At 53.1% G+C, this 25,403-nt stretch overlaps 13 protein-coding genes across 13 annotated transcripts; 6 read left to right on the top strand and 7 right to left on the bottom strand.

Annotated features, from left to right (window-relative positions):
- Positions 1–534: 534 nt before the first annotated feature.
- On the bottom strand, positions 535–2,307 carry ATEG_05153 (WD40 repeat domain-containing protein; the record flags this gene model as incomplete). The annotated part of the gene is made up of 4 exons (XM_001214331.1): positions 535–558; positions 797–1,357; positions 1,413–2,233; positions 2,289–2,307. 4 exons carry the CDS (start codon positions 2,305–2,307, stop codon positions 535–537), a joined length of 1,425 nt encoding a protein of 474 aa, XP_001214331.1.
- Positions 2,308–2,897: 590 nt separating this feature from the next.
- Positions 2,898–4,566, top strand: ATEG_05152 (tRNA-dihydrouridine synthase family protein; the record flags this gene model as incomplete). Its single annotated transcript, XM_001214330.1, has 2 exons — positions 2,898–3,053; positions 3,112–4,566. The coding sequence occupies 2 exons, from the start codon at positions 2,898–2,900 to the stop codon at positions 4,564–4,566; spliced, it is 1,611 nt and encodes a 536-aa protein (XP_001214330.1).
- Positions 4,567–5,825: 1,259 nt separating this feature from the next.
- On the bottom strand, positions 5,826–6,321 carry ATEG_05151 (uncharacterized protein; the record flags this gene model as incomplete). Its single annotated transcript, XM_001214329.1, has 2 exons — positions 5,826–6,263; positions 6,319–6,321. The coding sequence occupies 2 exons, from the start codon at positions 6,319–6,321 to the stop codon at positions 5,826–5,828; spliced, it is 441 nt and encodes a 146-aa protein (XP_001214329.1).
- Positions 6,322–6,843: 522 nt separating this feature from the next.
- On the bottom strand, positions 6,844–7,947 carry ATEG_05150 (MIF domain protein; the record flags this gene model as incomplete). Its single annotated transcript, XM_001214328.1, has 2 exons — positions 6,844–7,464; positions 7,531–7,947. The coding sequence occupies 2 exons, from the start codon at positions 7,945–7,947 to the stop codon at positions 6,844–6,846; spliced, it is 1,038 nt and encodes a 345-aa protein (XP_001214328.1).
- Positions 7,948–8,945: 998 nt separating this feature from the next.
- ATEG_05149 (MIND complex subunit MTW1) lies at positions 8,946–9,944 on the top strand (the record flags this gene model as incomplete). The annotated part of the gene is made up of 4 exons (XM_001214327.1): positions 8,946–8,999; positions 9,082–9,408; positions 9,475–9,784; positions 9,829–9,944. The coding sequence occupies 4 exons, from the start codon at positions 8,946–8,948 to the stop codon at positions 9,942–9,944; spliced, it is 807 nt and encodes a 268-aa protein (XP_001214327.1).
- Positions 9,945–10,188: 244 nt separating this feature from the next.
- On the bottom strand, positions 10,189–11,466 carry ATEG_05148 (dihydroorotase; the record flags this gene model as incomplete). Its single annotated transcript, XM_001214326.1, has 4 exons — positions 10,189–10,672; positions 10,730–11,181; positions 11,236–11,315; positions 11,412–11,466. 4 exons carry the CDS (start codon positions 11,464–11,466, stop codon positions 10,189–10,191), a joined length of 1,071 nt encoding a protein of 356 aa, XP_001214326.1.
- A 1,142-nt stretch (positions 11,467–12,608) lies between these two features.
- ATEG_05147 (uncharacterized protein) lies at positions 12,609–13,401 on the top strand (the record flags this gene model as incomplete). Its single annotated transcript, XM_001214325.1, has 2 exons — positions 12,609–12,932; positions 13,003–13,401. The coding sequence occupies 2 exons, from the start codon at positions 12,609–12,611 to the stop codon at positions 13,399–13,401; spliced, it is 723 nt and encodes a 240-aa protein (XP_001214325.1).
- Positions 13,402–14,222: 821 nt separating this feature from the next.
- On the top strand, positions 14,223–14,624 carry ATEG_05146 (putative DSBA family oxidoreductase; the record flags this gene model as incomplete). Its single annotated transcript, XM_001214324.1, has 1 exon — positions 14,223–14,624. The coding sequence occupies one exon, from the start codon at positions 14,223–14,225 to the stop codon at positions 14,622–14,624; it is 402 nt and encodes a 133-aa protein (XP_001214324.1).
- A 129-nt stretch (positions 14,625–14,753) lies between these two features.
- On the bottom strand, positions 14,754–15,885 carry ATEG_05145 (short chain dehydrogenase family protein; the record flags this gene model as incomplete). Its single annotated transcript, XM_001214323.1, has 5 exons — positions 14,754–14,999; positions 15,047–15,118; positions 15,169–15,290; positions 15,401–15,745; positions 15,792–15,885. 5 exons carry the CDS (start codon positions 15,883–15,885, stop codon positions 14,754–14,756), a joined length of 879 nt encoding a protein of 292 aa, XP_001214323.1.
- Positions 15,886–16,962: 1,077 nt separating this feature from the next.
- Positions 16,963–18,171, bottom strand: ATEG_05144 (transcription factor domain-containing protein; the record flags this gene model as incomplete). The annotated part of the gene is made up of 4 exons (XM_001214322.1): positions 16,963–17,113; positions 17,161–17,586; positions 17,639–17,714; positions 17,766–18,171. The coding sequence occupies 4 exons, from the start codon at positions 18,169–18,171 to the stop codon at positions 16,963–16,965; spliced, it is 1,059 nt and encodes a 352-aa protein (XP_001214322.1).
- Positions 18,172–18,341: 170 nt separating this feature from the next.
- Positions 18,342–19,458, top strand: swc5 (putative Swr1p complex component (Swc5); the record flags this gene model as incomplete). The annotated part of the gene is made up of 3 exons (XM_001214321.1): positions 18,342–18,735; positions 18,770–19,137; positions 19,171–19,458. The coding sequence occupies 3 exons, from the start codon at positions 18,342–18,344 to the stop codon at positions 19,456–19,458; spliced, it is 1,050 nt and encodes a 349-aa protein (XP_001214321.1).
- Positions 19,459–20,116: 658 nt separating this feature from the next.
- On the bottom strand, positions 20,117–21,048 carry ATEG_05142 (T2 family ribonuclease; the record flags this gene model as incomplete). Its single annotated transcript, XM_001214320.1, has 4 exons — positions 20,117–20,356; positions 20,406–20,521; positions 20,587–20,765; positions 20,819–21,048. 4 exons carry the CDS (start codon positions 21,046–21,048, stop codon positions 20,117–20,119), a joined length of 765 nt encoding a protein of 254 aa, XP_001214320.1.
- Positions 21,049–22,107: 1,059 nt separating this feature from the next.
- On the top strand, positions 22,108–23,559 carry ATEG_05141 (uncharacterized protein; the record flags this gene model as incomplete). Its single annotated transcript, XM_001214319.1, has 2 exons — positions 22,108–22,159; positions 22,211–23,559. 2 exons carry the CDS (start codon positions 22,108–22,110, stop codon positions 23,557–23,559), a joined length of 1,401 nt encoding a protein of 466 aa, XP_001214319.1.
- Between the last annotated feature and the right edge of the window lie 1,844 nt (positions 23,560–25,403).

Raw genomic sequence — 25,403 nt, 5'->3', positions numbered from 1 at the left:
CAAGCTGCCGTTGATCTTCAGACGGTCGACGAGGGTGGCGACGGTGATCAGGCGGTAGGACTGGACATCCTTGTTGAGACGCTCGGCAGTCTGCTTCTCAAGGACGACGGCGTGCTGGGCCTTGTCCTTAACTGTTCAAGAGTCAGTCACGCTGTTCCGTACATCTCCCATCCGGTCTTTTCGTGTTTCAACTCCAACACAACGCCCCCTGCGCACAGCCTCAAGCAACTGAAAGAAATTTTCGCCGTGTTTGATCGGAGCGAAGGGGGGTCGTTGGCTGATAACATCGTCGGATACGAGGTGGTGGTTTGCATACCCTTTCCCTTGGACCACTTCTTGCGTGCGGGGGCCTGCGTGGAATAATTAGTTTAGTCTGTTCATTTTATCGTCGTCGTCTGCGATGCGGGAGGCTCGCCGGTACTCACCATCTTGTCTGTCTGATGTGGTTGTTTGACGGATGAGAGCTGCGCAACGAACAACCGGCAAGGAAGAGGCGAGCCCAAGTGCGAAATTCGAGTGGGGAGCGATTGCGCATCACGTGAGGCTTAGCCCTAAGCCCTGGTTGTTGGCGTGCTCGGTTAGCAGCCTACAGAAGGAAGGGTTGTGATTGGTCTGTGAGAACTATACTGTGGTGCCTCAGGCAGAACTCAAGATACATCGTAATGTTGGGCTTTATCGTGAGATTATCTGCGTATAGATTCTAGATATCAACTGTTCGTATTATAATTCTCTCACGTCATCGACCAACTGCCGTCCCGTGACTACCAGCCGGCACCCTGCTGTTGATATTATGTACCACCTGAAACCGCAAAGCACCATCATCTCCCTCAAGATACCCAAGCACATAGTCCTCAGGAGATCCAACCCAGACCATCGACTCACCCTCCTGGCCCGGTAATACCCAACGCGCATCATACCGCCCAGATTCATTCCGTGCAACAGGAACCCGCACAATGGACGGAACGCTGTACGGAGACCAATACCGCACGGCTGCTCCCGCGTTACTCACCGTCGTGATGAGCATTTCCGTCTTTGACGGATGCCACACGACCTGCCGAACGGCAGCTTCGTGGACCAGGGCAGAAACAAGCATGGCAGTCGGCTCTAGCTCCCATACCCAAACGATGTTCGGCCGCGTCTGGTCGACCGTCGCCATGAGAGCTGCATCTGCGCTAAACGCAATAGTAGACACGCCCCGTGGGAGAGTAGACGTCTCAGCTACCGTGCTGAATGCGGATGAGCCTGATGACTCGGCATATTCCAAGACGCCGTCCGCGGAGATGCAGCGCTCGCGCCAGATGCGCGGAGAATGTTGGTCGATCTCGAAGACGTGTGATAGCGAGGTTGAACAGGAAAACTAGGCACGTTAGCTTATACAGTAGAGCTGGCAGTTTGTTGCAAGATGCATTTACTGTTTTCGTGCGGAGGATCTCAACCGTCCCATCAGCCTTTCCAACCACCAGAAACTCCGACGCACCGCTCTGTGGAGAGACGGGGCTCCATTCTATCCCCCGCACGCCTAAGTCGAGGGAGATGTCTGACCCAGGAAGGCCGGTGTACGTGCGGAAGAGCTGTCCATCAGCAGTGAAAATCAACACTTTCGTGCCTGCGCTCGCTGCCTCCCATACAGCCACCCATCGCCCATCAGGGCTCCATTTGAGTCCTTGAGCGTCGACCGTTGGCAGCACTGCTCGGTTGATTAGTTCGTAGGTTCGAAAGTCGTGAATCGTCAGGAGATCGGAAGCGTCGGGTTTTAGCAGCACTGCGAATTGTCGCGTCTTGGGCCGATAGCCAAATCCGTTGGTATGCGCGAATTTGGGACTCTTGATAACCTGGCTGCGCCCGGTGTCCAGGGCATACACGGTGATCCTGGTATTCCATGCGTGGAATAAAATGATCTCGTTCTCGTCTCCTCCGAAATCAATATTCAAAGCACCAGGTTCGATGCTCTCGATCTCGGCGTGTAGTTGCAGGGGCTTTAACTGCCAAACAAAGATTCGGGTATCGCTGGCATGTAGCAGGCGGCGTGAAGTGGTTTCCTCATCAGAATTCTCTGGAGAAGTGGTGTCTTTTGGTCGTGAGAACTTGACGAATCTTGGTGCGTGTTCTTTGGCTTTCCCGATGAGCACGTCTTTGAAGCCAGGAGATGTTGGGTTCAGATGAACGATGAGGTCTTTGTTATTCACTTGCGCCGCATACTCTCCGTCCTCGGACAGGAAGATTGGAGAAGACGCTGGAAGTTTTGTTAATGATGTTTGCTAGGCGAGATAGGACCCGTGCGAACTTACTGCCTGGTCCGGAGTCCATTTTGTTGATTTTCCTTGTAGTCCGGAGCGGGTTGTTGTCAAAACAATCAAGTCCCGAGCTGTCTTGGAAGCGATGCTGCCTCTCACGCAGTGATAACTATCCTTCAAGACCTGAAAGGTTTATAATCATACGCAGTCATACCTCAACGCGATCAACACATCAGCTGGCAAGTTCGTCGAATCCCGTTATCATTGATCTTATTTCCAGGGCTCAACGCGCAATTTCCGAAGATTTTCAATACCAGATAATCGATACCACTGAGAGGGCACTTGCATACAAATGACCAAATCCCAGAAAGAATTCTCTTCCACCGTCGATGGAAGAATGTTGCGGATGTTGCTCATTGGCATCATGATCTCTACAAATACCGGATAAGATAAGGCAGAGGAACAATGTTGTTCCGTCCCCAGATAAATCGCCATCGCAAAAAAGTCCCGCGGCATGCGAGAGAACTTGAGTCGATTTTCAAGACAACTTTTCTGCACCCTCCCTCAAATCACCCCGCCGAATTCACAATAGGGATTTTTCGGTACATAGCCCCGTGGTTGGGGCGTCAATATTCCAAAAATCACGGGTCAGGGATCGTGAAAATGGGACTCCAAGAAACAACCCCCACCACTGCTGCAGCGCAGAATGCGCCAGCAGAGTCGACAGCGCCGAAGAAGAAGCTGCTCGGACGGGAGTTCTATAAAAGCATCGGGAGCCCGAAATACATCATCGCGCCTATGGTTGATCGGTCAGAATTTGTAGGTCACTCTGAATTGAATTGTCTTGTTCTGTGTAGGCTGACTCTGAGTCTTAAAGGCATGGCGCATGCTCACCCGATCGTTCATGACTCCCGAAGAGCAGAAGCAGCTTCTTGCATACTCGCCCATGTATCACGCACGCCTGTTTCGTGAGCAGCTCAGCTTCCGCCAGCAACACTTCCATCCCACACGCGCCGCCGTCGGCAAAGACGACGATGCTCCTTACCTCGACGGCAATCCTGCGATCGACCGGCCGCTTTTCGTTCAATTCTGCGCAAACAACCCGGATGACTTCCTAGAGGCTGCGCAGCACGTCGCGCCCTACTGCGACGCCGTGGATCTGAACCTGGGATGTCCGCAGGGTATCGCAAAGCGGGGCCATTACGGTTCATTTCTGCAGGAAGACTGGGACTTGATCTACAAGCTGATCAATAAGCTACACACGGAGTTACCGATCCCGGTTACGGCCAAGTTCCGCATCCTCGAATCCAAGGAGAAAACGCTGGAGTACGCAAAGATGATCTTGTCGGCGGGTGCGAGCATAATCACCCTCCATGGACGCACGCGCGAACAGAAAGGTCATAACACCGGTGTGGCGGATTGGTCGTATATCCGATACCTTCGCGACAACTTGCCTCCGGAGACGGTCATCTTCGCGAACGGGAACAACCTCAACCATGACGACTTGGAACGCTGTCTCGAGGCGACCGGTGCTGACGGTGTGATGAGCGCCGAGGGCAATCTCTCAGACCCAGCCATCTTCAGCAAGCCACCTCCAATTGGTAGCGAAGGACGAGACTACTGGCGTGGGCGGAACGGAAAGGGCGGTTATCGGATCGACGCCGTCTTGCGCCGCTATCTCGACATCATCTACAAATATGTCCTTGAACAACCCATTCCCGAAAGAAAGCCTCTCTATATGCCTTCAGACGCAGTCGACGAGGAGCCGGAACCTCAGCAGACGAACACTGAGGAGGCGGAACCCGAGGAAGGACCCCCGAAGAAGAAGCAGAAGCGCGATAAAACCAAAGGAAAGAGAGTCAACTCTCCCAGTCTCGGGGTAATGCAGGGTCATCTCTTCCAGCTACTTCGGCCGATGATTGCGACCCACACAAACGTCCGCGATGCTCTCGCGAGGTCCCGTCCAGGCGATATGGCTGCATTCGAGCATGTCTTGGCTCTTGTGGAAAGGGCCATACGAGAAGGACTGAAAGAATACGAGCAGTTTCCCGAACGGTTTGAACCGACACCAAATGCAGAGCTTACCGGTTCGAAGAAGACCATTGCGGAGTATGGAAGACCATGGTGGATCTGTCAACCCCATATCCGTCCACTGCCTGAAGAAGCCTTGGAGCTCGGATCTCTCACCGCGAAGCAGAAGAAGGGCGAGAAGAAGGACCCCAAGGTTGATGCGCCGTCAGAGAAGACCAGCACTCCTGCCAACGAGGTTAGTGCTTCAGAATCGAATACGGCCTCGGCAACAGCAACGCCTGACCGGTTGGTCAGCGGTTAAGACTTCCCAATCTTCCTTTTGCATAGCGTTTATATCACGAACTTTTGCGCATAGAGACGATAAATTCGAACCGCTAGACTTACGATAGCCCATAGTATATAGCTCCCATTGTGTATAGAAACCAGAGCTTTCGCGATCAATTTACAATCACATCTGCCACACATCATAAGAACAATCTATCCCATCCGTAGTAGCGATTGGTATCTCGAACCCAGAACTCCATAAACACCATACCCACCAAGAGGCACAACACCCCAAACACAAATCAAGGCCAACCCTCTAGAAATCCAACGCAAGCTGCGGCGCCATCTTCTCCAGATCCTCAACCTAAAAAGCGTCAGTATCCATACCAGAAGGAAAATCTAAGAGAACGACAACGCACCTCCAAAAACCCATCCGCAACCGATGACCCCCCACCACCCTCCGACCGCTCATACGCCGCCCTCGCCAATGCCTCTCTCACAAAGACATCCACATACTTTGCCACGACCTCGTTCGCATCCTTCGCGATCTTGGTCTTCTCGTTCTGAAAATGATGATGCAACAGCCGCGTCAGCAGCTTCGGCGGGATCGTGGGCTCGCCCAGCGCAACGTCCGTCGTGCGATCCGTCTCGGTGATCTCCGCGAGGATATAGTCGGGCTCTTGAGAGACGGAGCGCTCGCGGGCCTCGCCTGCATCAGAGCCAGACGATGCGGCCGCCGACTCGGAACCTGAGTCTCCCGCTACTGACTGCGGAGAGGCCGCGCGGGGTTTCTGGCGAGAGGTTTTGGGCTGTTGGGTCCTTTTCGAGGACGAGGCTTTCGATGATGAAGCGGTCGTAGTGGATTTGCGCGGTTTCGTTGCGGGCTTGGTTTTGGAGGAGGATGCGCCGCCGGCTGAGGAGGGGCCCGCGACTGCGGGGGATTGCATGCGAGGAGGGTTGAATGGGAGTCGTCTCCGCTTCTGAGACGGTTGGCGCTCTGGTGGCATGTTGGATGATGGTACCGAATTGCCTAGAGTGGAGTGTTTTGGCGGAAGAGAGTTTTCAAGATGATGGAATGAGTTCGCGGCTTCGCGGACACGAGGCGCGCTGTGACGCGAGGTCAGGTGACCTGTATGTCTACATTCAGGTTCACGATGCGTAGAGAGTATCGATAATGGATAGCTTCCTGTTGCAATTCTATTGATATTGACATGATGCATGCAGTGAAACATACGGTAAACGGTCGAAACGCCCACGTCTAAGTGGTAGAGGCATTCGCACAGCGGGATCAATCGATCACTCTGACTCGCCCTCCGGACGAGCAACGGTAACTCTCAGGTCAAACTCCTCCAGAATCTTGCGCGAAAGCTCCCATTCAACCTTGAATAGCCCCGAGTTAAACCGACAAGACCAAAGCTCACCGATGTCCGCCCCCAGTTCATCGACCTGCTTCTTCATATCCGCGACAGCAAGTCTGGTGTTCTGAAGGATGACGTCTGGAGGGCTAACTTTCTTTCCATATCCTTGCGAAGTGAAGAGGCATATGATCCAATGTCCCTTAGGTCCCTTAGATCCCTTCTTGGTATCTTTGTCTTGCGGAGGGATGAGGAGTGCGGTGCCCTCGGGTAGTTTTACCTGTCTGGACGTAGTAGACTCGGAGGGGATATCCTTGTACTCGGGCTTGGACTGATATTTCTTGCAGTATTCACAGTATATCTTGTATGCTGCGGGATACTGTGAAAGATCGTGTCATTAAGGAGTCCAAAAACAGATCTCGGATAATTCAGACCATTTTCCTGAATGCTTTGGCGATTCCGCCACCCCACGAGCCCTCGCAGTTGCATGCATCTAAAAGTCGGTAGCGTCAGTTGTGCCTCCATCACAGTGGGAGAGTACGTACGAATCAATCCTGCTCCATCTGGAGCACTGAACAGGTCTCCCTCGATCTCAGTGATCTTGTTTTGTGCCATGGTGGTGTGTGCGGTTCCACTGGTAAGAGTTGTTTTAGGGTTGGAGTTCGAGAGTTCGTAAACCTGTCAAAAGGCAACCACCGCTAATTAAGGGAAGGTATGTAGGTAGTATGTGTCAACACCAACTTGTGACTGCCAGTTATTGATAAGACCTATGATAATTGGCAATTGCTGCAGACTTTAAGCCACATTTCTCGCGCTTACCAGGCTTGCTATCCACACCATAGTTGGTCGCTTTTACAATAGAAGAGCTTTTGATAGAATGATCAAAGACATGAAAAGTAACAAAAATAAAACAAGGACTTGCAAATACAACACTTCAGGGCAGCCAAATAAAGGGAACATTAGTTCGGGTCCTCTGCCGCCTGCGAGGGTTCCGAGTGACCGCGCGAGAGGAAACGGCGAATGCTTCGAGATTTTTTGACAGTTCCTTGAGTCATATCACTCGTGCGAATATCCTTACCACAAGCACCTTTCACGTTGTCAGTAGCAGACGGCTCTGAATCCAATGGCCATGAAGAGGTTGTGGCGTCAGAGATAGGCGCACTGTTAGTGCTGCTGGATTTTATTCTGCGGCTCATCGATCGTGATATTGTTCTGAGGATTCCAGGATCTTCGTCCTCAGAACGGTGTTCAAGACGTGCGATCTCACTGGACATGGTCGTGCCACTGGTCGCAAGGTTCTCGTCGGAGATAGGAGAGTACAATACAATGCCACGATCCGGAGGGATGCGCAGGATTTGCTGCAGAGCTGTCTGGATGAGAACAGTGCTCCGCAAGTTGGTAATCGGTGCAATCATATACGGCAAGGCAAAGACTTTTATCAGATAGGACGGCTGTTTCGGATTGCCGAAATGAAGACATGCGCTGTGTTGGATGTTGACCATCATGGAAGTATCGGGCTTCTGGTAGATTCGCGCCAATCGAGAAGCAATGACAGCTGCCAGCGAATAATCATTTTTGATCTGGGACCAACCACGTCAGTCTAGGTCTTTGTACTCCATGGAAGCGACTTGTACCTTCGTGCTCACCCTTAGCTCAACCACAACTAAGGAGTTTTCGCTTAAGCGTGTTCTGGGAGACAGTGAGGAGCCCCGTAGGTTGAACGCGTTATCGAAATACTGGCTCTTTGACCTGTACGGTGGCTCCCTCTCAATTTCTTTGTGTGTCAAAGAACTAGATGAAGGATCGGCAGCGAAGTTCGTCGCAAAGTCGGAAGTGATGGCATGAACATCCCCTCCATCGACGAACATAGCTGGTGTAGCCGGATCAAGTCCCATCTTGTCGCTCTTGAGAGGGGAGTCGATGACCCGATCGTATTTGGTCATGGCGTGGAATGTGAGGGGAGACTCAAGGGTCGGGACCGTCGGTGGGAGTTCTGATAAGGATGTCGACGAAGAGTTGTGTCTCCTCAGCAAAGAGAAGTCGATCTTCTTGTGGGTAGTCATGTTGCTTGAGAAGTTGCAGTACCGTGCTTAGCTTGGTGAAGAGTTCAGAGAGTCGTCGCTCATCAGATGGGAGGAATAATATTGCACGCAAACAATACACTGCAACGATGGACGTTTGGAAGTGGAAGTTGGGTTCCCCTTGCGCCTTCCTAAGCCTGTGTTACTATAGGCCACGCGCAGGCCATCGTCCTCCAAATCTACAGGCACCACAGACAAGAGCGACTACCGAGGGCCGTGAAGTCATGATATAATTGCGATCGATTGGATAGGTACGCTGAAGGACTGGGGGAACTGGGAAAAATAACCGAAAGAAATTGTGCCGTCGCCTGTATATACCTTGACACTTCCCATAGTGATTACCCTATGCTTGGTGATTAGACTCCCGTCCTTCATGATAATGTCTACGGGTGCTACCTTCAGGATGGTACGCAAGACTATCAAGCTGTTCTTGCTCCGAAATGGCTTTTGACTCCAAGGTCGCATAATACCGCGGATCTCTCAGTTGAGGCCGGTGGTTATTCGTTGAATTGCTTCAGACTTCATCACACAAAGACGACCTGACCCATGCTGCCAAGGCAATCGCTACGAGCACGCGGCCAGGGAAGAAGCTCACAGCAAAGCAAATGTAGCCATCCCTGAACATATCTATATACAAGTCATGAGGTACGTGGGTGGTACAGATGGAGGGTCCATCCAGTTGGCGGAAGATCTGCTGTGCTTGAAACAGCCAACTGTTATGTCTCTGCGAGACAATGATAGATCGGTATGGACAATACGCGAAATGGCAAAAAACCATTCACTTGTCACCTAGGTCGAGTATCGCGACTCTCCATTCCTCATGGTTGGAGACGAAGAATGAGTCTTGGCGGAGATCTCGGCCCAAACGAGCAGAACCATCCGTTGTTGACCTTCCGCGCACCGCGTCTCTCTCCAAACTACAGTCCCCAACGCCCACGTCCGAACCGGAATGAAATTGATGAAGCCGACATTACACCAAGATGAATGATGCGACCACGTCTCTGCTCACAGAGCATTTCAGTTACACCCCTTTAGTGAGTGTTTCCTGCTCGTCGCGCGACGCTGTACCCCTCAAATACCACATTGTCCAGTGGCCTCCAGCTCACCGAATCGCAGTCTCTCATAGACGATGTGATTAACTCAATAAATAACCTGATCTACCAAGCAATCTCGAGTCTCGAATCCGGTCTCCTCTCAACCCCTCCGGAGCGCCTAGGTTTTTCGCATGCCGCCAACGGTTCCACAATTCCCGACACCGACGAAGATGGAAACGTTGTCTACCCAGAGGCGAGGTTAGAGATAGAAAACGGCTTGCATCAGCTAGAGACTCTCCTCGAATCCACGGTCGACAAAGCTTTTGATAAATTTGAGATTGTCGTGCTGCGAAACACCTTCAGGGTGGATGAAGAGTTGCTGGGATGGGTTCGTCTGAAGCATTACGAGGTGCGCATACCCACTGAATGTGGTACTTTACAATGTGTGCCATACTGATATTTGTATACCGAGCAGAATCTCACCTTGCGCCCTCCTCCTGACGCCCCTACCCCCGAGTCGATCCTTGCTCAACGCCGAAAGCTGCAAGAAACGAAGAAACTGAACCGGTTGCTGAAACAGGAATGTGCGCGCAACGACGCGATCATCTCCCAGCTACGATCAATTGTTTCCGCCGTCCACGCTACCGATACGTCGAAACCCGCAACTGCGAAGGAGGAATCCGGGACACCTGCGCCTGAGACCAATGGTCTGGATCTGTCGTTCTTGACGTCTAGCCCAGCTGCCCGTCAACTACGAGTCGGCGTTGATGCTGGCTCCAGCGCCAGTCATAGACCCCTCACAACGAACACGACATTTATCTTGTCCCAGTTGCCGGCTTTGCAGGCAATCCTGAAGCGGCTCCGACCTCGCTTGGCGACTTTGCAGAAACCCGCAGATGGATCAGAGACCCAGCCAAAACGCGACGAGAGAGCGGATTACATTGAAAGCCGGATTCGGCTGCATCTGGAACGCGCCGGACAGCTGGCGGTCGGCAGCGACGGCAACCCCGTTATTGCCGGTCGCAAAATCGATCTCGCCGAAGCGCAGGCCCTCGAGACCATCACAGGAATGCTTACACAGGAGGACCGGATGTCGGAATAGAGACAGAAGGCAGACCAACCAGCTAACTTTTGTGGATATGGTTATTTACAAGACCGATCAGAACGCTATACAACTGTCGGCGGTGATTTAGGTGGCCCATGAGACGCTCCACGTCTGCTGATCCCGTCGGAACGGAACCACGTCCACCTTGTCCGACTGCAAGATGTTGGGGATCTTTTCGTTCTTCTTCTCGATGGTGATGAACTCCTTCGTCTCCTCGCCGATTCCATAGAACGCGCGACCGAATTTACTCATGAAGCCCTCGATGATCTCGGGGGTGATGTCTTCCTCCTTCAGAACGCCCTTCTCGCAGGCTTGCTCGAACGCATCGATCACTAGCTGGGTGGTGTATGGCTGGGTGAACACTCCCGCGGCGATCTTGTCTCCGCCTCTCTTGGAAGCAGCCGGGTGGGGAGCGCTGTCGGAGCCGAAGAAGAACTTGGGGTTGCCCGAGGCTGCGGTCCGGAGAAGGGCGTCGCGGTCCGCCGGGGTCTTCGCGACGGGCTTGCAGAAGCAGAATGGGTCTCCGGCCCAGTGGTCGATGATGATGGAGAGGTGGTGCGCGGTGATGCTGCAGAGAGTGAGTCAGGAGACATTGTTGCCAGAAGATTCGAATGGAGGAACAAACGTTGCAGCAACAGTAGGACCACATTTCTTGACGGCTTCGACGGCGGCAGCGGTAGTGCAATGCTCCAGGATGATGCGAAGCTTGGGGAAGCGCTCGTGCAGCTGGAGCAGGGTGGGAAGGAAACGTTCCTCGGCCGACAGGACGGTCACGTCACCCTGAGAAGGCACTTCACCGTGAAGGTTGAGGACCATGTCCTGACGCTCCATTTCGGCGAACACGGGGTAGAATTGGGTGTAGTCGACGACGCCCGAGGAGGAGTTGGTGGTCACGCCCGCGGGGTAGCTCTTGACGCCGGTGATGCCCTTCTTCTTCGCTTCGATGATGGTCTCCGGGGTCACCGTCTCGTGGAGGTAGAGGGACATGAGGTAGTTGACATTGGGTTCAATGGCTTCTAGACGCTTCTTGTACTCGAGGGCGCGGTCGACGGTGGTTACTGGCGGCACCAGATTTGGCTGTTCATGTTGTTAGTGGTCTATGAGCTAATTTATAGAGAGTTGGATACCTACCATGACGAAGACCGTGTTCACACCACCCTGTCGGATAGTGGGCGTAACGAGTTCCATCATGTCCCCATCGCGAAGATGGACTGAGCTCGGTGATCAGCGGTTTTCACTCCCAGTAGAAACGGCCGCAGTAGCAGTCATCAAGTAGAACCGTGCATCATGCACAATCCCATACGCACCGTGGAGGTCGGCGGAAGCGGGGAGCTTCACACCGTGCAGTTTGGACAGCGGCATGGCGGGCGTATGGGCAAATCTTCTAGACGCAATACGAAAGCTTTGGCTGACAGTAGAAATAACAGAGGAAGCGCCGGTCAATCGCCAATGGGTACCAAACATAGCAGGACAGACGGTGCTGCTGTTTGCGACTGGAATTGCGGCGGCTGCGTTTCCCCGCCAATTTTTTTTTATCTCCGATGTCACGGGGTTCGGAGTGGGGTTGTGGCCTTGTAGCCTCAGGCAGGACTATCTAGATCTATGTACTCCAGAGCACACATCAGGCTTCTTTGATCCCACCGTCGTCTCTAACTGAGACGGAACTTCCACATGTTCATTCTTGGCAGGATCCGTGGCTGCTGCATGCTGATGATGAAGATTCTCCGGACAGCACTATCTCAGACAACCTATTGGCCACCACTAAGTTTGTATAGCCGCCCGGCTCCTCTAGACTCTTCAGCCCAGCCAAAGAGCTCTGCTTTGATACGATCCCCCACAGGCACAGGTTCGCGCTCTCAAACGGGTATTGATTGCCATCTGCCTCACCGTATGGAATAGAATGACCGCATGCATCTTGCAGGAATTCGGCCTGCTGATTCGCCCGGCAAAGCCTTGACCCCTGGTCTACGCGCCCGGGAAAACAGAACTTTCGTCTTCTTCCATCCCGGTCTCTATTTTGGGACGGTCGTTCTTCAAAGTAAGGACTAGCGCCAGCCATGAGGATGTTGCAGCGAATAAGTGTCGCGACGTAGCAGCCAGGCGGCTATCGCATCTCAATCACGCATGGTTCCTGAGTTTAGGTGTGTGAAGACGTGCAGGCATTGGATATGCGACATGGTGAGGATCTGGGAGACTCTAGAATCTCCCTGCGGTGTCATTGTATATAAATCTGCTGTTTCTGCAAGACTTGCCTCCTCGTCAGCTATTCGCTTCGCTTGTCTTTTCTCCTGACATTCTTTTGTCCTTTCTGTTTCGTCTTTCTTTGACTATTCTGTCTTTTGTGCATGTCTGTCTTTCTGGTAAAGACTTCGAGCCTGGAGCTTCATTAACAGTTATAATTGTTGAACCACTTTCACCCAAACCTGGGACTATTGGTGCCAATAGAACCCGTATCTAACCCTTCTGTTTCTGTCATTGCATCGTCGCATTATCGAGTCGCCGAGATGGACTCTGGCTCCCTCACATCTGGCTCCTATCATGCGTCCTGTGCGTCAGACGCACAAGAATCGACCTTTCTGAAGAGAGCCCGTCTGCTGCGTTGGGTTCAAATCGGACTCGCGATTCTGGTGTTTGCAGCTGCCGTCTCCGCAGTCGGTTGTGAAGCTGTGCCTCTGCGGCATTATCGACGCACGTCCGCGTTCGAACATGTCGAGTTATACCTGTGGCCATTGAACCTGGACGTCCGACCGACTGTTGCGATCCTGGCCTGCGGGTGCGTGATCGCCTCCCTGGCGCTGGCATACTTGATAATTGCTCTCCTTCCTTCGGTCAGTATCCCTTTCGCACTCGATAAGAAACTACCTATTCCATGATAAGTCTCCAGACTAACAGCCGCAGCCGCACTCCCGCATCAGACGCTCAAACTTCGCAGCGACAGCCACCGCGGCCGCTGGGCTGATCGCCGCCCTGGTGGGAGTGATATTCGCAATCTACCGACCGGGTTCACATAAGCCGAGCGGCTTCTCCAACGATGAGACGCTACATTCGTGGACGTGCAAGTGGAAGTCCGTCCGCGGAGAGTCGAGCGCCGTCTCTGCGCCGGCGCATTTCGCGCGCGACTGTGCCGTCACCGAAGCGGGATTCGCGCTGCTGTGTGCGCTTATCGGGTTAGAGGTGATACTGGGCGCGGTGGCCGGCGCCGGCATCTGGCTGGAACGGGGTGTATCGCGGCAGCGCGAGGACGAGCGGCTCCAACTGGAGAAGATTGAGACGACGGCGAAGCATCCGGGGAGGTAATTCAGAGCAAGTATGCAGTGCGGGTGGAATGGAATGGAATCGGGAAGGGAAAGGTTTGTGAAAGGGGAATTAGGATGAGCGCGACGTGTAAATAGCGTGAATCCTGGCGATTCGCTCAATGGAATATTGATCCGTAACCATCAAGTATGGCTGAAGCCGACCCGACGTCGGCCCCGATGTGGTTTCTCCAACTCCACAGCCTCGGCTCTCCACATGCACACCTCTGTTAAATATCCACACCGTATACACACCCATGCGAAGGCAGGCCTAGACATAGTCGCGCAATTCGAGCACGCTATTGCACACCATCTCTGCCAATATGGGCAAGAAAATCGAGTGCTACATCGACGTCGGTGAGTGACGTCACATGCTTTACTCTCTGGACGCTGTGAAGGGGACTGACAAGATGATTCGGATAGTATCACCGTACAGCTACTATGCCTTTACGTATCTACAGAAGAATGCAGCTGCTCTGACCGATCTAGGGGTTGAGCTGGAGTAAGTCAACGACAACATCATCATCTGGACTAGTACTAACAACCTGACAGGTATATTCCCGTCTTCTTAGGGGGAATCAACGTCGGCAGTGGTACATGTTCTCGAGAGAACCATATAATAACAAGATAGGAAACTTACATGAACGCAACCAGGCAACAAACCTCCCTGGACACTGCCCGCTAAAGCCGAGTATTCCAAATACGACGGAAAACGGGCGCAGAAGTTCTTCGGCCACAAATTCGACATTCCCCCCTGGTTCCCCATCCTCTCTCTTCTAGTCTGTCCCCCCTCCAAGACTACCTAGGTATGAGTAGCCGTGCAGCATGACTAACTCTATCCAGCCCCAACGCGCCCTCACCTACGTCAAGCAGCGCTACCCCAAGGCGCAATTCGAGACAGCCTTCTTGAAGTGCTTCGAGACCATGTGGTACGGCCAGCTGGATATCTCCAAGCCCGAGAACCTCGCAACGGCCCTGAGTGGCGTATTCCCCGCGGACGAGGCCAAAGAGATCATCGCAGCAGCGTCGAGCCCGAAAATCAAGGCCGACCTTGCAGCTACCACGGAGAAGGCTTTCAAGGAGCTGGGGGCCTTTGGGTGTCCGTGGTTTTGGGTTGTGAATGGAGAGGGCAAGGGGGAGCCATTCTTTGGTAGTGATCGGTTCCACTTCATGTGGGATTATTTGGACCTGCCGCATGAGAATCTCAAGTTGAAGGCGAAGATTTAGTTTAATTGCCTTATAGCAGGTTGTGATTTTGTTTATGTGATAGTTGGGCTTGAGGGTCTACAAGTTATTCGTCTCTTGTTCATATTCATGTGGGCAAACAAGTATAGATTCATGCGACTGCATCTACATCTACAGCTTTGACCGCATCTTGGTGCTATCCATGCGCATTCCCTCATCATCCTGCTCCGCTACCTCCAGCACCGGCAGTTCCTTGGGCATGATCCGGCGTGGATTCGACCCAGGAACAACCGCGTACTTGGCGAAGTCTGTAACTCCGCAGTACTTGCGGAGGAAATCTTCGTCCAAAGCGAGAAGCCCATTCACCGTTTCCGCTGGAGTCTTAAGAATTCCCTGGACAGCATCGGAGAAGACAGTCTGTGGGAATCAGTACATGTTCCTGACATGGGAGCAAGCACACTCACAGCTTTTCGCAGGTCCGCCTTGGACCGAGGACTATTCTTCAGTGTCACTTCCGTCGCAGCCGACTCGGTACTCTACACGAAAGCATTAGTCGCAGTAATTATAAGGGCTTCGCCGAACTCACTGTAGCCGGCCACAAGCTCGTAATGGCCATATCCTTATGTCCCTCGCGGACGAAATCCATAGCGAGGCCGCGGGTGAGGACACTCATCGCAACCTTGCCTGTCCTTCTTAGCGAAAAAAATCCTTAGCACGTCCAGTATCGTACGCACCCATCGCATACGCCGTCTTCCCCCGGAAGAAGCGCGAGTAGATCGGCGGCGACACGACCACAATGCGGCCCTTCCACCCGTTACGCTCAAACACAGGCAGAGCCGCTTGTACGGTGGCGTACAGGCCATCCGGGTTCACGCGCTGCATCAGCTGGAACCGCTTGGTAGGCGTGTTGGCGACAGACGACCACCAAATGGCGCCGGAGTTGTACACGAGGACGTCCAGACGACCGGCGAGGCGGACGGTCTCAGACACCATGTTCTCGACCTGCGCGACATCGCGCACGTCGACCTGGACGCAGAAGGCTGTGCCGCCGGCGTCGGTGATCTCGCGGGCGACGGTGTTGATGGTCGACTTGGAGGAGTTGGGGTCCGGCGGGAAGGGGACGGTGTCCTCGGCGTTGGAGGTGGTTTTTGCGGCGACGACGACTGCGGCTTGTTAGATGGATGATGGTCAGGGATAGGTTGGACGTACCTGTGTAGCCGGTCTTTGCGAGATCAATCGCAATCTGTCGGCCGAGGCCTCGCGAAGCGCCGACGACTAGGGCGACTGGTTTGCTTGTGGTCATTTTGTAGGTATATCGGTCGGATCGGAGTTGGACTGGATTGCTTTGAGAGAAGGAAATGATAGATGCATGCTGTCTTTTATAATGGACAGTTCTGCGTCTTCATCCTCGGTTCAGCATTTTGTCATTCATTGGTCTCTCGAATTGAAGCCGAGCGCGGGTCGGCCCGTCCAACATCTACCACACCATATCCATAACGACTGATGTGGAGAGTTTCATTCACGACCTTTATGTGATTGCATCCCTTATAGAACTGCAAGAACGCTCGGGAGTACTCTGCTTCTCAAGCATCATATGACCCAAATTGAATGTATTAGATCCTAGGTGCCATCGTGTTGGATCATGTTGGGCCTGGCCATCAAGCATATTCCAAACTGTCCAGAGGCTTCCCTAAATCCACAGAAACATCACAATCAATCGATAGCATTGACTTAGATTGTTCCAAGGTCGAAGACAACGACACCAGACCCGACGGTCTACTCGTCCGCCCTGTGCGCAGCAGATTTGCCAACGTCGATGATTTTTTGCAGGTTCCGTAGGATAGCGGTAGGCTCACAATCTTCAATCGTTGCAGCAAGCCCGTCTACACCTTCTTGAGGTATATTTTCAGGACGACAGTCTGACGGCCCGGTGGCGGTGTCCATGCGTGGGAGTTGAGGCAACGGACTTTGGCGTCTCTGGCTTTCGCGAGCTAGAATTTGGAGTACAACCCTACTCTGAGGAAGAACGACTTGCTGGATCTTTGGCCGCCTGAACGGCCCAGACGATCGAGGTCCAGTGCCAGGGCTGTCGAAATCTCCACGAGCGCGTTTCTGACATTCTTCCACGGCGGCTGTCAACAGCCGGCTGAACTGCTCCGGGGTTGACATGGTGTTGAATAATTCCACGAGGAATCTTGCGATCGGCCATGTCTTTGACAAAGTTTGCAATATTTCCAAGTTTGCGTCTAGCTTGAGTCTGATGGCGTGCAAAAATGACGGTACTGATGCACTCATTTGATTTTTTAAAGTGACGAAAGAGACGACAGCATGCCAGATACTAGACAATATTAGCCACAGCCACATCAGCGAAGGAGATGTATTACGTGAAAGAAGGCGCGTATCGTAGCTCTCCATGGGACTGAAGAGTTTCTAGGATTGAAATGACCGTGGATGCAGCGTTGAATGCAGAGCGTTGAGACTCGCTGGAAGAGCATGGCTCTTGCAGTAGTTGTAACTGGCACACGATTGTGCTGAAGATATTAGCGAGCATCTAGGTCTCTCGCGTTATGGGGCTTACTAGAACTGCGAAAACAAGACTGCCGGTAAGAACGAGTGACGGGCTTGTCGCCAGTGAAGCTCCGCGGGACAGGACACAAGCCACTCATTCAAGCCAAGTTCACACTGGGCGGCCTCAGCGTTTCGGCTGTCGTGCGTTGATCTGGAGGAGAGCTTTAAACACAAGCCTAGATCCATCAACTGACAGAGCTTGACATATTCAATGAAAAATCGAGCGTGGGTGACATCTACTGGGTACTCGAGTTGAAGATATTCATCGTGCTCCACAAAATCAGTCACCGTCAGTTCTCCGACTGTACAATCGTCCGTATTGATATGAATCGGGCGTCCGAAGGCTGCAGCTACGGACCGGTCCCGAGTATAGAGTGTCCACCAAATTCGTTTGCGGAGACTGCTCTCTGATGGATCGAGATCGACGTATGTTTCACTGCCATTAATCATCGGCGGCTGAACTGAAGATGGATATAACCGAAGCCTACCTTTGATGAAGGCCCTCGGCCTGGGCTAGAGCAGTACCCAGCCGACTCCAGTAGAAGATTCCATTTTCAACAAGATCTTGTTCCGTTAGCGCAAGTCAAAGACTTCACCGGAAGGGCAGTTACTTACCATCTAGTCCATCCCAATATAAGCCTAACAAAATGACAGCCTGGATAACTGCTATGTTGTCCTGCTCGTAACCGGCATCATAGAGTGCCTTGGCTTTCTTGTAAAACGCGCGTGGAGTGTTTGCGGAGTTACCTGAGGACAGATTATCTGTCAAAAACCTAGAAGCAACTGTAAAAATAGCCTGAAGTAATAGAATCGACGGTCGATTTGCAGGATCGTGGTATCTTCTCATGAAATCATGGCGATTTACCACGGGTAGTATCGGTGCTACCCGGCTGAAGAAGATCTCAATAAGAGCATCACAGATCTCTCGTCCAGGCAAACCAAAAGCATCCCGACGATTCAAGATATCTAGCTCTAGTGGATCTAAATGGACAGGATGTGGTGCCGCCAGAGAGTGTGCCATGGATGTAGTTCGACAGATTGAGGGAGGACGGATGGCCGATTGATGCCTTAAGGCTCCCAAAGAATGCCCGCCACACCGCCTTGGCAGAATCATATCGCGCGTCCCGTTGCAGCTTCATCTTCCCTTCTCGCCTTTTAGAATCTCCCGAATCTCTATCTATTCCTGGCAGTATGTCGGCCGATCCTGCGACCATGGACGATCCTATGTTCGAGGATGAGCAGTACGACTCCGCTGAAGATGAAGACTTTCAGCTCGACGACGCGCAAGACGAAGGCGACATTACATCTTCGGAGGACGAGCAACAACCCGCAAGCAAACGCCGAAAAAGGGATGCGCAAGACGCGGATCTTGAGGCAGCTGCGCTAGACTCAGGAGACGAAATTACGATACAAAAAGCGAAATCCAAGAAGCAGAAAAAACAACGCGGAAAGAAGTCAAAGGACAGCGGCGCTGCAGATGAAGATGACGAGGACGACGTTGATTTCGACGATGAGGAAGGCGGCCCAGCAGGTTTCGTTCGGACGCGAGCGATGAAGATGCGAATGTTTGTGGCCTTTCTTTCGGGTTTGTTGGATTGGTACTAACTGTGATTGTAAAGGCAGGAGGAACGGAAACCCCTCGCGAAGATTGATGGGCGCCACTATCGACGTTGACGAACTATGGGCGAAAATGAATGCCCCAGACACCGATGCCGGACTACTACCATCCCAGATCGAGAAGAAGGATGGTCTTCCCAAAGACGAAGAACAAAAGCCTGACGCGCAAGACATCGCTCCGTCATCCGAGAATAAACCACCGCAGACCAAATACCCGGAGGAGATGATCAGGATCAAGCGCACCTACAAATTTGCCGGGGAGATGATAACCGAGGAGAAAGTCGTACCTAAAGAGTCAGCCGAGGCCAAAATCTTCTTAGCTGAGCAGGATGCCGAAGCTGCGGCAGCTGAGGACACGGAGAACGGTAAGGTAACTGTGAAACTTCGCAGGCCGCTCAGGAAGGTGTCGCGGTTTGACCCCAATCCGACCGGAAGCATCAAGAAAAGCTGGGAGAAGCAACAAACGACCGACACAGCTGGCCAGGAAGAGAACCTCCGTGGGCCAAAGATCAACACGGTGGAGAAATCGCGACTGGATTGGGCTGCATATGTGGACCAAGCCGGAATCCAGGACGAACTCCGAGTTCACAGCAAGGCCAAGGAAGGCTTTCTTGGTCGGATGGATTTCTTGGACCGTGTTGGTGCCAAGAGAGAAGAGGAAAGGAGGAACGCACGACTGAAGGGGCTGTAATTGACTCGTACAGTTACGCCTCTATAATACCAGGTGCCGATATTCTCGATTCGGGTCGAATTCCCAGCCTAGGGCCCTCAGTATTGAGATGGCCGCCCTTCAATGCTGCGACCAGCGAGACCCTCAGCGACATTTGTTTGCTTTCGCTCGACATCCAGGAAGGCCTTGCCATCCACCTATTGACATGTGGATATCTCTGCCTTGCTGCCGGGGCATGTTACGAGCAGGGGCGGCCACTGCACCATATTGCAGATCGGAGTATACGATTTACTCGGCCAGGGCCTACTATGACAGGGCCATGGCAATCGGGCGACCGGTATTCCAATCTTGCCCGATTAGCCTGGTGCAAATACTGCGCCCATTCCAGCAGAGGTACATCGTGGGCATCAATGATGTATTTACGAATGCACTTCTAGAGGCATTTGCGATTGTCTACAAAGTGGACAACACTCAAGTTTATAATGACATTGTCTCAACATATGTACACACGACGGTTCTCATCTTCATCCCCTATTAATTGGCCTAAGCCGAGCGGATGATCTTGGTTGCCTTGGATCTTTTGAAGTTCCAGGAGGCAGAAGTGTCGTTGTTGCTGGGCTTAGGCACGTACTTGATCCCCGACGAGGGGCATTTAGAGTCGGCAACTGGCGGTTCAAGATTAGCTCTTATGCAAGTGCATCACAAAAACAAAATATAACTTACGCGATTCGGACGGTTTGAACTGGCCGTCGATCAAGTTCCCCTTGACATTGAAAAAGTACCACACCTCGCTCAGCGCACCGTCCTTGCAGCCCAGGTATGGCGTGGAACCACCGTGAAGCTTCGCCAGGGCGGATTCAATCTCGCTCCGCTTGTAGGTCTTGGACGAGTCGGGGGTGATGCCAGCACTGCTAAGGGCCTGCGTGATGTTAGAATCTGACGGGCGGACGGAGATAGATGCTGCATACCTTGTAAGTGTCCAGGCCCTTGAAGAGCTCGACTGCCTTTGCCAGATAGTCTCCGACCTCCTGCTGCGGAGAGTAATCGGTGTAGCAGCTAGGTTTGATAGTGTTGATGCATGTTCCTACGCCGAAGGATTAGTCGGTCATGCCAGTACTCCCGACCTACGATGTGACGAGTTGGACCTACCATGCTTGTTCCACTCATGCTCCCAGAAGCTCTCGTCGTCGCCTTGATAGTCGGGCCAGTAGGTCTTCATATACGACAGCAGGTCATCGCGACCCTGTTCCTGCAGGATCGCAGTGATGTTGGAGTACTCGCGCGAGGAATCGCAGAATTGCTGGTACGAGCCGTCGCAGTTGTCGGGCCTGAGGATTTCAGTGAGACTAGACACTCTTTCGTGTCTCAGAAAGGAGCATACCAAAGCCCATGAAGCGTCCAGGAGTCGGAAGGACCCGTCGCAGGGTCATAGTCCCAGAACTGGGTCAACAAGAGCGCGCCTCCGGGGGAGTTGAAGCAACAGGAATCCGACACGGAGGTCGAATTGGTACAGCTGAAGGGAACATCGGACGGACACGACTGGAGATCAGCCCGTCCACCGGCCACCAGGGCTGCGATGGTCACAGACGATAGGATGGACAGTCGCGGCATGGTAGTGATAGCGAAGCGATTTAGGGATGTTGGACGAGGGACAAGATCGGGCGATAGGAGGAGAGATTTATATCCTCGTACAGTCGACATTCCGGTGTTGCAGAAGGCGATCTATGCCCGTCATGGCCGACGCCGGTATGATTGTGGACCATGTTTCGAGCTGTGCGACGGATCACCGCACATGTCCTGATAAGAGAGCGCTGATTCGATTGCGATACGAATTTAGTGCTGCTCAGGGGAACCAATCGTCCGTTTAGTCCAGATGCGCCGCGTGAAGATCCCGTCGGACACCAGCGGCACCATCGCCCCGCCGTCTCTTATTGCTGCTGAGCCGGCCGTCTAGGGTTGCATCGTCGTCCAGATGGGATTGAGATGGTCCTCTACCAGCCACTCATCGTCTCTCGTTCAATATTCAGAAGATATGTAGATCGGAGAACTCCGCAGTCTACTGTATTTTCTGGACATTATGCTTGCTCTCCCATGCGCCGATTACTCGATCTGAAACTCGCCTAAAAAGGTGGAGTGTCCGAATACTATCGTTTACCCACCGTCTCAGCACGTTGACTACCTGATTTCTTCTCCCCAACAGACAGGATAATATTCTACAATTCTACACTCTCCTTTGTCGCATTATCACCATCGTTATGATGTAGCCCAAAAGGCTCGCCTGATGGATACCCCGCTCAGGCTAAGACAAACAAGGATGTCATCCAGTTGACATGCATCAGACCGGAGGATTGTGTACATCTCTAATGCAGTGTTCCAGACTCGCTCAAAATTGCCACTGTCACCACCACCAATGGCCGCAGCTTCAGATATTGTCTGTGTGCTGATTGTGAGACAGGCGGAGCATTCATGGTCATGTATACGAGGCGCTTGCATCGAGGCTGAATCATGGCCAGTACGAGGCCTCAATTTCCTGCAATCATCCGCGATCACCAGGGGGTGGTTCGTCTGACATGTTATGCTTAAGATCTCACTGCATGATGTGGACTTGGCAACGACATATAAGAGCCCAACACAGCGTTCAATCCATCGCTGTGAGCAGGTCTTGTCAAAATGCTGCGCAGCGTGTTCATCTTGCTCTGCGGAGTGGCCTCCGCCAACCCGCGTGAGTATACCAGGGGTAAATCTCCCATCAACAGTAAACTAACCTCTATAGTCATCCCAAGAGACACCACCGAGTCTCCCACTCCCACTCCTACTTCTACTGTCACTTCCGAGACTTCTAAATGCTCCTCGTCGACCAGCAGTCAGTGGCTGCACATCTGCAACACGACCCTCTTCTGGCCCACCTCCACGGACTATTTCTATGGCCCAACCGACGGTCCGCAGGCGTCCGTTGTCTCCTGCAATGCAGCCTGGATAGAATACGATTCGCGCTCCCTCGAGCTCTATTCACTGGGTCCGACCTCCACCGCCCTCTACTATGAGCCGGGCATCACCAGCGTGGGAGCGTGTGAAACATCCACTTTCCCCGAAGGATTGTATGATACCCATACAGGTCCACTCACCACCCTCTGTGACGGAGTGCCGCGGGCTCTGGGCCCTCTTGAGACCGTCACAAGATATTATCCCGGCACGGGGCCCTGCAGCACCCTCACCACAACGTACACCGGAACCACCAGTTTCTACTACGAGCCCGACAGTGTGCCCAGCTGCTCGCTCAACACCCAGGAGTGCATCCCTATCTGGCAGTCGTACTCAAGCCTCAGGAGCTCCTGGTACCAGACCATGACAACCTCCATCCCCGGCGACACAAACAGCCCGATCCCCCCCTACGCCTGCCCCTCCACCAGCCGCAACTACACCGAAGCCGACCCCTGCACAAACTGCCACTACCTCCCCGGCACGGCCACCGTCTTCTACTGGCCCGTGTCGACCACCGCCGGCGACTTCTGTCTGCAGAACGGAAGCACCGTCCCCGCCACGCCCACCGGCGACGGACCCAACACCGCCGTCGTCGATGGAAACACCTTCGTCTCGCCTACCATCTACGTCTCCTTCACCTCGATCTACGCCGCCAGCAATCAACGCGCACACCCAGGCGGCTACTGCGGTGGGAACTACGTCGACGCCATCATCTCCGTCGACCCAGCCAGCGTCACCTCCTATCGCGCCCACACCAACGCCAAGTACCCAAAAATAGGCACCCCGTATCCGTTCAACTTTGCCGACTTCCAGCCCCAGACCATCGGGAACTACACCCAGACGGCCGTCCCGTGGGAGAAGTATGTCGCTGGAAACCAGTGTCCGGTCACCGCTAGCTGCACGATAATCCGTGCCGATTATAGGCCGTGGATGGAGATCCCCGACGTGATGACCCAGATCGACCCGCGATGGACCCAGTGCCATCGCTCCTGGTATATTCCGCCGGTGAGTATGGTGCCTTTGGGCACGGGGCAAGAGTCGCTCCCGACAGATCGGGCGGACGCGAGCGTTGCTGTCGCTGCGTCGGCCGTGCCTGAGTCTGGGGCAGTGGCCCCGACTCCAGAGGCAACCGTGTGGTGATGCATGACTGCGCTGTTATACGCTGATACTGTTATACGTAAGAATGTCAAGTTCCACAAAGAACACCACTTATCGGTATATCACATCCCAATGGAAGCCTACTATAACTGTAGCGTCCATTGGTACTAGTATTATTGTCAGCTGCAGTGCTCTAATCTCCATAGTAAGACATCAGAACTACTGTTCCTCATCATGCCAGACTATCCACCGAGTATAACCCAGCATTGTCCATATAGCCGAATACAATACCCTATATCCGACTCATACCTTGACAGGGATCTACTCGCAGTCAATGTCGATCGACGATCATAACCTACGGAATATGTAGCAGTAGCATGACTCACACCCGATACCGGCTACAACCATATACAAGAAGGCACTAGACCACATCAACCTCACAACCAACCAACCTACTCAAATCACCCTAGTCACATCATCCAAGAACATGGATTCCAATTCCCCCACGAAACCCCCCTTCACAATCATCCCCGCCACAACCCCCTCCCACATCACCACCGCCCGCACCCTCTTCATCTCCTACGCAACCTGGCTCGCCCTCGACCTCACCTTCCAAAACTTCTCCACAGAGCTATCCTCCCTACCAGGCCCCTACGCCGCGCCGCACGGCGCCCTCCTCCTCGCCTACAGCACGACCACGCCCGCCCAACCCCTCGGCTGTGTCGCGGTGCGTCCGCTCCCAAACCACGCCAACCCCGACGGCGAGAAGAAAGTATGCGAGATGAAGCGGCTGTATGTGCTGCCTGAGGCGCGCGGCATGGGCCTCGGCGGCGCGCTGGTGCGGGAGGTTGTGCGGTGCGCGCGGGACTTGGGGTATGCTGAGATGAGGCTGGATACGTTGCCGAGTATGGCGGGCGCGATGGCGTTGTATCGGCGCGTCGGGTTTAGGGAGGTGGAGGCGTATTATGAGACGCCTTTGGAGGGGACTGTTTTTCTTGGGTTGGATTTGACATAGTCGTCTTAGATACTCCGTAAGGAGGTGGAGGTGTGGAGTGTTGAGTGTGTTATGAGAGATGGTTCATTGTGTACCTAGGCTAACAATGGCGTTGTTATGTGCGAGCTCCTGATAGACAAGTATCTCCAAACTCAGACTGTTGAGCTTGATATTGACTTTGGGCACTCATTGCAGTTGCTCATGCCAAGAGAAGGAGTCATCATTGTAAGGAGATTCAAGGAGATAAGAAGAGAATAGACAATAGAGTGCTGGACACCTGCACATCACCAGATGACCAGAAAAACGGATACCTACGTTGTCAAGTTGTCAAGTGTTGGTGGTATTGATGAAGATTTTTTCCTGCAGAACGAATTTAAATGGTGATCTTACCTAAGCACAACCCTACCCTAACTAGTTAGTTAACTATCCAGCGCCTTTGTATAATTACTAACACAACTTATGCACTTCACCTATTCCTGTTCGACCTCACGGAGTACTCTACCATTATCCTAGAACAACTCTATATAACAGACGTATCAACATCATGCAATAGCGACCGAAATAGGAAAGAGCACTGAACACCCCCCACCGGCAACTCTACTGCGAACCACCCTAGAAGCCCCATGGAAGAGGCCTCCTGAACACCACGTCACTCCGTACGTTGGGAAAGTCTGCAGAATATTGGTCACGTTGAGAGGCAGCCACCGCACGCCGACCGAGCAAGCTACAAGTCTGGCACGAGTGCATGTGAGATCACAAACCGCGACGGGTCCGCAGCCACCGCGATCGATAGCGTCGACTGACACCGCCGCGTCGACTCGAACCAGGAAATGTGATGACGATGATTATCGGCTCGATAGCTGACTACCGACAGTAATGCGGTCGATCTGTC

This window comes from Aspergillus terreus, genomic scaffold (genome assembly GCF_000149615.1).
Source record: "Aspergillus terreus NIH2624 scaffold_7 genomic scaffold, whole genome shotgun sequence".
Classification (NCBI taxonomy): Eukaryota; Fungi; Ascomycota; class Eurotiomycetes; order Eurotiales; family Aspergillaceae; genus Aspergillus; species Aspergillus terreus.
The sequence above is the reverse complement of the archived record's forward strand: the minus strand, read 5'-3'. Positions and strand labels throughout refer to the sequence as shown.